The sequence below is a fragment of the Heterodontus francisci genome, chromosome 29, assembly GCF_036365525.1.
Source record: "Heterodontus francisci isolate sHetFra1 chromosome 29, sHetFra1.hap1, whole genome shotgun sequence".
In the NCBI taxonomy this organism is placed as follows: domain Eukaryota; kingdom Metazoa; phylum Chordata; class Chondrichthyes; order Heterodontiformes; family Heterodontidae; genus Heterodontus; species Heterodontus francisci.
In genome coordinates this window covers 42,510,869-42,521,621 of record NC_090399.1, presented here as the reverse complement: position 1 = coordinate 42,521,621, position 10,753 = coordinate 42,510,869, and the positions used below count along the sequence as shown (strand labels likewise).

Sequence of the window (10,753 nt, the reverse complement as noted above, 5' to 3'; positions counted from 1 at the left end):
GAAGTCAGGAAGCACATTTTCACAACAAGGGTAATAAACATTTGGAACTCTCTCCTCAAAATAGTTGTGAAAGGTGGGACAATTGGAGCGTTTCAGACTAAGATTAATTGAATATTATTGGATAACGGTATCAAGGGATATGGAGCAGAGCCAGGAAAATGGAATTAAGATACAGGATCAGCAATGATCTATTTGAATAGTGTAACAGGCCCGAAGAGCTGACTGACCACCTCCTGTTCGTAATAATCTTCTCACTTTTTGTAGCAAACGTTTATCCTCCCTGACAACTGGTGATGTAACTATCAGTATTTCTCTGATTTGGATAGTTCACGATATTTGTTAAGTTTGTTGGGGATCCCCGAATCAAACTGTCTGAAACTATTCCGCCTGGAGCCTGATGATTCATAGTTTGTTTTAATTCTGATTGGACATTAACTTATGTCAAACCAATCAGTCTGAGGAAACTGGAACAGAGTTTAATATCATCAGTACAGGACACAGCTCACAGACTGAGAAGCAAAGGTTTTTTGGAAAAGGATTTCCCACAAACTGCTCCTTTCAGCTTGTCGAGGGAAGCAACAATGATTGGACTGATAGTGCTGGTCCTTCTGTGTGGAGGGGTCTCTGCAGGTGAGTAATGGAGTGTGAGAGGGACAGTGCCAAACTGGGTATTGGGGCATTAACCCTCAGTGAGTAATGGGGTGTGAGAGGGACAGTGCCAGACTGGGTACTGGGGCATTAACCCTCAGTCAGTGAGTAATGGGGTGTGAGAGGGGCAGTGCCAGACTGGGTATTGGGGCATTAACCCTCGGTCAGTGAGTAATGGGGTGTGAGAGGGACAGTGCCAGACTGGGTACTGGGGCATTAACCCTCAGTCAGTGAGTAATGGGGTGTGAGAGGGGCAGTGCCAGACTGGGTATTGGGGCATTAACCCTCAGTCAGTGAGTAATGGGTTGTGAGAGGGACAGTGCCAGACTGGGTATTGGGGCATTAACCCTCAGTCAGTGAGTAATGGGGTGTGAGAGGGACAGTGCCAGACTGGGTATTGGGGCATTAACCCTCGGTCAGTGAGTAATGGGGTGTGAGAGGGACAGTGCCAGACTGGGTATTGGGGCATTAACCCTCAGTCAGTGAGTAATGGGTTGTGAGAGAGACAGTGCCAAACTGGGTACTGGGGCATTAACCCTCGGTCAGTGAGTAATGGGGTGTGAGAGGGACAGTGCCAGACTGGGTACTGGGGCATTAACCCTCAGTCAGTGAGTAATGGGGTGTGAGAGGGACAGTGCCAGACTGGGTACTGGGGCATTAACCCTCAGTCAGTGAGTAATGGGGTGTGAGAGGGGCAGTGCCAGACTGGGTATTGGGGCATTAACCCTCGGTCAGTGAGTAATGGGGTGTGAGAGGGACAGTGCCAGACTGGGTACTGGGGCATTAACCCTCGGTCAGTGAGTAATGGGGTGTGAGAGGGGCAGTGCCAGACTGGGTATTGGGGCATTAACCCTCAGTCAGTGAGTAATGGGTTGTGAGAGGGACAGTGCCAGACTGGGTATTGGGGCATTAACCCTCAGTCAGTGAGTAATGGCGTGTGAGAGAGACAGTGCCAAACTGGGTACTGGGGCATTAACCCTCGGTCAGTGAGTAATGGGGTGTGAGAGGGACAGTGCCAGACTGGGTACTGGGGCATTAACCCTCGGTCAGTGAGTAAACTAATTAGTTGGGGGGAGGGTTCAATTGAAGGGAAGTTTAAAAAATCTGAAAGAAACGAGAGAGCAGAGTTCCAGGGTAGTGAAGAGGCGAACGGTAATCTAAGTGTGACAGGAAGGGGCAGAAAATATAAGCAGAAGAGTTTAGCAGAAATTAGAACCAGAATGAGTAATAATGGTAAAAAGTCAAAGCTTAAAGCTCTTTATCTGAATGCACACAGCATTTGTAACAAGATAGATGAGTTGATGGCACATATCGAAATAAATGAATATGATTTGATAGCTATTACAGAGACGTGGTTGCAGGGTGACAAAGACTGGGAACTCAATATTCAAGGGTGTTCCAGAAAAATAGGCAAAAAGGAAAAGGAGGTGGGGTAGCTTTGTTAATAAAGTAAGGTATCAGTGCAGTGGTGAGTAGTGATATAGGTGCAATAGATCGTGATGTGGAATCAGTTTGGGTTGAAATCAGGAATAGCAAGGGGAAGAGGTCACGGGTGGCTGTCGTCTATAGGCCCCCCGAAGAGTTGCCTCATTGTCAGACAAAATATAAATCAGGAAATAATGGAGGCATGTAAGAAGGGCACTACAATTGTCATGGGTGATTTTAATCTGCATATTGATTGGCAGAGGTAACATGGAAGACGAATTTGTAGAGTGCATCAGGGATTGTTACTTAGAACAATCCATTGCAGAACCTACCAGGGAACAGGCTATTTTCGATCTAGTAATGTGTAATGAGGTAGGATTAATAAGAGATATGGTAGTTAAGGATCCTCGAGGGGGTAGCAATCACAACATGGTAGAATTTCAAATTCAGTTTGAGGGCGAGCAACTCGGGTCACAAACCAGTGTCTTCAACTTAAACAAGGGCAATTACGGAGGTATGAAGAAAGAGTTGTCTCAAGCAGGCTGGGAAAATAGTCCAAAGGGAAGGTCAGTGGATGAGCAGTGGCAGACATTTCAGCAGATATTTCATAATGCTCAGCAAAAATTTATCCCAGTCAAAAAGCAGGACTCGATGAGAAGGAAGAACTACCCGTGGTTAACAAAGGCGGTCAAGGAGAGTATCCAATCAAAAACTAAGGCATACAAAGCGGCAAAAACTAATGGTAGGCCAGAGGATTGGGAATTTTTTGGGAACTAGCAGCGGATGACTAAAAAGCTAATAAAGAAGGAGACAACTGATTATGAAAGTAAATTGGCAAGAAATATAAAAACAAACAGCAAGAGCTTCTATGGGTATATAAAAAAGAGAGTAGCTAAAGTGAGCGTGGGACCCTTGGAGGATGCGACTGGAGAATTGACAACGGGGAACAGGGAAATGGCAGATAATTTAAACCAATATATTGCATCGGTCTTCACGGCGGAGGACACTATAAACATCCCACAGATATCAGATAAGCAAGGAGCTAATGGGAGGAAAGATCTTGTAACAGTCTCTATCACGAGTGACAAAGTATTTGACAAACTAATGGGACTAAAGGCAAACAAGTCACTAGGACCTGATGGCCGACATCCAAGGGTTTTAAAGGAAGTGGCTGCAGAGATAATGGAGGCATTGGTCGAAATATTCCGGAACTCACTGGATTCCGGGATTGTCCCAGCAGATTGGAAAACCACTAATGTGATGCCCCTGTTCAAGAAGGGAGGGAAACAAAAAGCAAGAAACTATAGGCCAGTCAGTTTAACATCGGTCATTGGGAAAATGCTGGAGTCCATTATTAAGGAAGAAATAACAGGATGTTTAGAAAAGCTTAATGCAATCAAACAGAGTCAACATGGTTTTATGAAAGGGAAATCATGTTTGACAAATTTGCGAGAATTCTTTTGAGGTTATAACAAGCAGAGTTGATAAACAGGAACCAGTAGATGGAGTGTATTTAGATTTCCAGAAGGCATTTGATAAGGTGCCACATAAAAGATTATTGCACAAGATAGGAGCTCACGGTATTGTGGGTAATGTATCAGCATAGATTGAGGATTGGTTAACTCACAGACGACAGATTCGGGATTAATGGGTCTTTTTCAGGTTAGAAATACATAACTAGTGGAGTGCCACAAGGATCAGGCTTGGGGACTCAATTATTTATTTATATTAATGACATGGAGGAGGGAGCAGAGTGTAATGTATCCAAATTTGCTGCTGATACAAAAATAGGTGGGAGGGCACATTGTGATGAGGACATAAGGAATCTGAAAGGGGATATAGATAGGTTGAGTGAATGGGCAAAAACTTGACAGATGGAGTTTAATGTGGGGAAGTGTGAGATCAAAAGGCAGACTATTATTTAAATGGAGAAAGACTTCAATAAAGTTCAGCACAGAGGGATCTGGGTGTTCTTGTGCATGAAACACAAAGTTAGCATGCAGGTGCAGCAAGTAATTAAGAAGGCAAATGGAATTTTGGCCTTTATTGCTCGGGGGTTAGAGTTTAAAAACAGGGAAATCTTGTTACAACTGTACAGGGTGTTGGTGAGGTCGCACCTGGAGTACTGCGTACAGTTTTGGTCCCCATATTTAAGAAAGGATATACTGGCATTGGAGGCAGTTCAAAAGAGATTCACTAGACTGATTCCTGGGATGAAGGGGTTGACTTATCAAGAACGGCTAAACAGGTTAGGCCTTTTTTCATTAGAGTTTGGAAGAATGAGGGGTGATCTTATTGAAAGGTACGAGATACTGAGGGGGCTTGACAGGGTAGATGTTGAGAAGATGTTTCCACTAGTGGGGGAATCTCAAACTAGGGGACATAGTTACAGAATAAGGGGACACTCATTTAAAACTGAGATGCGAAGGAATTTCTTCTCTCAGGGTAGTGAATGTCTGGAATTCTCTCGCCCAGAAAGTTGTGGAGGCTAGATCACTGAAAGTATTTAAAGAGGAGGTAGATAGATTTTTGAAATATTGGGGAGTTGAGGGCTAAGAGGAGCTGGCACGAAAGAGGAGTTGAGGTCTGGGGCCGATCAGCCATGATCTTATTGATTGGCAGGGTAGGCTTGAGGGGCTGAATGGCCTACTCCTGCTCCTATTTCTTATGTTCTTAATGGGGTGTGAGAGGGACAGTGCTAGACTGGGTACTGGGGCATTAATCCTCGGTCAGTGAGTAATGGGGTGTGAGAGGGACAGTTCCAGACTGGGTACTGGGGCATTAACCCTCGATCAGGGAGTAATGAGTTGTGAGAGGGACAGTGCCAGGCTGGGTACTGGGGCATTAATCCTCGGTCAGTGAGTAATGGGGTGTGAGAGGGACAGTGCCAGACTGGGTACTGGGGCATTAACCCTCGATCAGTGAGTAATGGGTTGTGAGAGGGACAGTGCTAGACTGGGTACTGGGGCATTTACCTTCGGTCAGTGAGTAATGGGGTGTGAAAGGGACAGTGCCAGACTGGGTACTGGGCCATTAACCCTCGGTCAGTGAGTAATGGGTTGTGAGAGGGACAGTGCCAGACTGGGTACTGGGCCATTAACCCTCGGTCAGTGAGTAATGGGTTGTGAGAGGGACAGTGCCAGACTGGGTACTGGGGCATTAACCCTCGGTCAGTGAGTAATGGGGTGTGAGAGGGACAGTGCCAGACTGGGTACTGGGCCATTAACCCTCGGTCAGTGAGTAATGGGTTGTGAGAGGGACAGTGCCAGACTGGGTACTGGGCCATTAACTCTCGGTCAGTGAGTAATGGGGTGTGAAAGGGACAGTGCCAGGCTGGGTACTGGGGCATTAACCCTCGGTCAGTGAGTAATGGGTGTGAGAGGGACAGTGCCAGGCTGGGTACTGGGGCATTAACCCTCGGTCAGTGAGTAATGGGTGTGAGAGGGACAGTGCCAGGCTGGGTACTGGGGCATTAACCTTCGGTCAGTGAGTAATGGGTGTGAGAGGGACAGTGCCAGGCTGGGTACTGGGGCATTAACCCTCGATCAGTGAGTAATGGGGTGTGATCGGGGCTGTGCTAGACTGGGTACTGGGGCCTCAGCACAAAAGCAAAATACTGTGGTTGCTGGAAATCTGAATAAAAATAGAAAATTCTGGAAATACTCAGCAGTTCTGGCACCATCTGTGGAGAAAGTGTTAACGTTTCAGGTCGATGACCTTTTGTCAGAACCGGGAAAAGTTAGAAATGCAATCAGGTTTAAAGAGGTGAAAGGGGGAAGGTTGGAAAAAGAACAAAAGGGAAGGTCTGTATCGGGTGAACGGGAGAAGGGGTTAAATGGGAAAAAAAAAGAGTTGTTGCTGCAAGGCCAAAGGGAGTGGTAATGGCACAAGTAAAGAGGAGGTGTGATTGGCAGAATCATGAAAACCTGCCCTTCTAAAGCAAAGAAAAGGAATAAAAACAAAAGTAAAACTGAAATCCGCAAAGAAGTAGGAAACAAAATGGAGGAAGGGATTACATTCTGAAATAGTTGAACTCAATGATTCTGGAAGCTGTAAACTGCCTCATTGAAAGATGAGGTTCTGTTCCTCGAGCTTCATTGAAACAGTGTATGAGGCTGAGGACAGAGATGTCAGAGTGAGAGCAAGGTGGAGAATTAAAATAACAGGGAACGAGAAGCTTGGGTCACTCTTGTGGACTGAATGGAGGTGTTTCACAAAGCGGTCACCCAATCTGCTTTCTCCACAATGCAGAGGAGATCGCATTGTGAGCAGTGAATATAATATACTTGATTGAAAGAGGTACAAGTAAATCACTGAAATAAAATAAAAGATAATGCAGATGCTGGAAACCTGAAATTAAAACAGTTCTGGAAATACACAGCTGGTCGGGCAGCATCTGTGGAGAGAGAAACTGAGTTAACATTTCAGGTCTGTGACCTTTCCTCAGTGGAAATTGGAAACAAAGTGTATTGGTGCCATTTTCTGATATCACACTGATCTGGAAAATTGCATCAGTTTCCAATTTCCACCTTTCACTCACCTTCACATGTTGCATCTCCAACTCTTCCCTTCTCTTCCTTGACCTCTCAGCCTACATCCAGGAATGGAGACAATCAGCTTATATTCACTATAAGCCCACTGATTCTTTCAGCTAACTCGACTACTCTTCCTCACACTCTGCTTCCTGTAAGGACTCCAGTCTATTCTCCCAGTTTCTCCATCTCCATCATATCTGTTCTGACGATGCACCCTTTCATACCAGTGCTTCCGATATGTCTTCCTTTCTCCTCAACGAAGGAGTCCCCCCACCATAGTTCAAGGGGGCTCTTGATCATGTCCGTCCCATTTCCCGCACATCTGCCTTCACCCCTTCCCCTCCCTCCCAGAACCATGATGAGGTTCCTCTTGTCCCCACCTTCCACCCCACCAGCCTCCGTATTCATCCTTGGCCATTTGAACCACCTCCAGCGTGATACGACCACCAAACACATCTTCCCCCTCCCATTTCAACATTCCAAAGGGACATTTCCCTCTACGACACCCTGGTCCACTTCTCAATCACCCCCAACAGCCTCTCCCCTTTCCACAGCCCCTTTCCATTGCAAGCGCATGAGATGCAACACCTGCCCTTTTACCTGCTCTCTTCTCACTGTCCAAGGCCACAAACATTCCTTCCAGGTAAAACAGCAATTTACATGTACTTTCAATTTAGTCTCCTGTATTCACTGCTCATGATGCAGTCTGCTCTACATTTGGGAGATAAAATACAGATTGGGTGATTGCTTTGCGCAACACCTCTGTTCAATCTGCAATTTCCCAGCTTCCGGTGGCCTTCCATTGTAACTTTACGCTTTGCTCCCACTCTGACCTCTCTGTCCTCGGCCTCCTGTTCCAATGAAGCTCAATTTAAGCTCGAGGAACTGAACCTCATGTTTCAATGAGGCACTTTACAGTCTTTCGAACTCAACATTGAGTTCAACAATTTCAGATTGTCATCTCTGGCCCCTTTTTTGTTTCCCTTTTTTTTGCAGCTTTTGATTTTAACTCGTTTTTCGATTGTTTTTGGTTTCGGAAGCAGCTGTTCATGATTCCGTCATTTACACCTCTAGACTCCTCTTTTGTTTCTTTACTTGTCCTATTACCACTCCCTTTGGCCTTCCACCATCAACCCTTTCGTGATTTAATCTCCCCTGCCTTCCATCTTCCCTGTTATTCTTTTCCCACCCTCCCCCTGTTCACTTGCTTAAAACCTTAATGACATTTATAACTTTTCCCAGTTCTGATCAAATGTCATCAACCGGAAACGTTAACTCTCTTTCTTTCTCCACAGATATTACCTGACCTGAGTATTTCCAGCATTTTCTCTTTTTACTGGAGCATTTCCCCTTGCTCAGTGGATAATGGAGTCTGAGGGAGATGGTAGCAGGCTCGGTACTGGGGCTGGAGAAGGAGAGACCATGGTGGGAGCAGGGTGTGGGCAGTGGACTGAGGGACAGGGATATGGGGATGGAGAGAGAGGAACATAAGAACAGGGGTAGGGTATTCAGCCCCTTGAGCCTGTTCCACTATTCAATTAGATCATGGTTGATCTATGTCTCAACTCCATTTTCCTACGTTTGCTCAATCTCCGTCGAGACACTGACCCAACAAAAGTCTATCTCAGCTCTGAAAGCTGCAATTGATCCCCTGTATCCACAGACTTTTGGGGGAGAGAGTTCCAGGTTTCCACTGCTCTTTGTGTGAAGAAGTGCTTCCTGATTTCACTCCAGAACAGTCTGGCTCTAATTTTAAGATTATGTCTCCTCGTTCTTGATTCTCCCACTCGGGGAAATCGTTTCTTCATATTGATTCTATCAAATCCTTGTAACATTTTAAACACCTCGATCACATCACCTTCAATCTTCCATAATGGAGAGAATACAAGCTGAGTCTAAACAACATGTCCTCATAATTTAACCCTCTAAACCCCAGGATCATTCTGGTGAATCTGTGTTGCTCTCTCCCCAAGGCCATTCTATCCTTCCTGAGGTCCGGGGCCCAGAACTGAACACAGTTACTCCAAATGGAGTCTGACCAGAGCTTTATATAAACTGGAACATAACTTCCACCCCTTTGTATTGCAGTCCCCCCGAGATAAAGGCCAGCCTTCCAAATCCTTATTGTCCCTGTCCACTGGTCTGTAATGATTTCTCCATTTGCTCTCCCCAGGTTCAAGTTTCCCACCGGATGGAAAATATACCCATTTATCTTTCTTAGACCCAAAGTGGATGATCTCATATTTCCCACAGTGAACTCCATCTGCCCTAGTTTTGCCCGCTCATTTAATCTGTCAGTGTCTCTTTGTAACTTCCTGTCTCCTGTCTACACAATTTACTGAGTTACCCAACTTCGTGTCGACAGCAAACTTCGATATAAAATGCTCTGGGTTAAATTCAGGAGCTCCCCCACCTCACACAGTGTTAACAGTCCACACTCAAATGTTGAGCTCTGAGGAGCTCCAGAGACCTCACCGTACAGTAGATGGTGCTACAGGAGCAGGGCGCACAGATTACAACAACAACTTATATTTATATAGCGCCTTTAATGTAATGAAAGGTGAGTGCAGCAAGTTCCAGGTAACAAATCGGGTTAGATTGTGGGGGGACTGGAGGAAGAACGGGTGAGACATGAGTTCACAGAGTCCCTGATTGGAATTCAGTGTGAGATCTGGGAGATCACAGGCTTTTAGAGCATTGTCAGGGGTTGGGAAGGGAGGTTGTGGGATATCAGTGCCTCTTTCTCTCTGTTTGGTTCTTTTTTTGGGGGTTCATGTACTGCTGTCTCTCTCTGGGGTTGGTATTTTGGGGTTCATGTCCTGATATCTGTGTGTGTGTGTGGGGTTGGTGTTTTGGGTTTCATGTCTTGATGTCTTTCTCTATGTGTGGGTTTGGTGTTTTGGGGTTCATGTCCTGATGTCTCTCTGTGAGGTGTTGGTGTTTTGGGGTTCATGTCCTGATGTCTCTCTCTGTGTGGGGTTTGTGTTTTGGGGTTCATGTCCTGATGTCTCTCTCTGTGTGGGGTTTGTGTTTTGGGGTTCATGTCCTGATGTCTCTCTGTGAGGTGTTGGTGTTTTGGCGTTCATGTCCTGATGTCTCTCTCTGTGTGGGGTTTGTGTTTTGGGGTTCATGTCCTGATGTCTCTCTCTGTGTGGGGTTTGTGTTTTGGGGTTCATGTCCTGATGTCTCTCTGTGAGGTGTTGGTGTTTTGGGGTTCACGTCCTGATGTCTTTCTGTGGGGTTGGTGTTTTGGGGTTCATGTCCTGATGTGTCTCTCTGTGTGGGGTTGGTGTTTTGGGGTTCATGTCCAGATGTCTTTCTGTGGGGTTGGGTTTTGGGGTTCATGTCCTGATGTGTCTCCGAGTGGTGTTGGTGTTTTGGGGTTCATATCCTGATGTCTCTCTGGTGGGGTTGGTGTTTTGGGGTTCATGTCCTGATGTCTCTCTCGTGTTGGTGTTTTGGGGTTCATGTCCTGATGTGTCTCTGCGTGGGGTTGGTGTTTTGGGGTTCATATCCTGATGTCTCTCTGTGTGGGGTTGGTGTTTTGGGGTTCATGTCCTGATGTGTCTCTCTGTGTGGGGTTGGTGTTTTGGGGTTCATGTCCAGATGTCTTTCTGTGGGGTTGGGTTTTGGGGTTCATGTCCTGATGTGTCTCCGAGTGGTGTTGGTGTTTTGGGGTTCATATCCTGATGTCTCTCTGGTGGGGTTGGTGTTTTGGGGTTCATGTCCTGATGTGTCTCTGCGTGGGGTTGGTGTTTTGGGGTTCATATCCTGATGTCTCTCTGGTGGGGTTGGTGTTTTGGGGTTCATGAACTGATGTGTCTCTGTGTGGGGTTGGTGTTTTGGGGTTCATGTCCTGATGACTCTGCGTGGGGTTGGTGTTTTGGGGTTCATGTCCAGATGTCTTTCTGTGGGGTTGGGTTTTGGGGTTCATGTCCTGATGTGTCTCCGAGTGGTGTTGGTGTTTTGGGGTTCATATCCTGATGTCTCTCTGCGTGGGGTTGGTGTTTTGGGGTTCATATCCTGATGTCTCTCTGGTGGGGTTGGTGTTTTGGGGTTCATGTCCTGATGTGTCTCTCTTTGTGGGGTTGGTGTTTTGGGGTTCATATCCTGATGTCTCTCTGGTGGGGTTGGTGTTTTGGGGT

At 46.2% G+C, this 10,753-nt stretch overlaps 1 protein-coding gene across 1 annotated transcript in view; it reads left to right on the top strand.

The window, feature by feature from the left end:
- Nucleotides 1-496: 496 nt before the first annotated feature.
- The window catches only part of LOC137346250 (class I histocompatibility antigen, F10 alpha chain-like), a 94,349-nt gene continuing 84,092 nt past the window's right edge, over nucleotides 497-10,753 (top strand). The window contains exon 1 of the mRNA XM_068009698.1: nucleotides 497-630. Coding sequence (XP_067865799.1) covers nucleotides 582-630 — 49 coding nt within the window. The 5' untranslated portion in view covers nucleotides 497-581. The remainder of the gene's footprint in view (nucleotides 631-10,753) is intronic.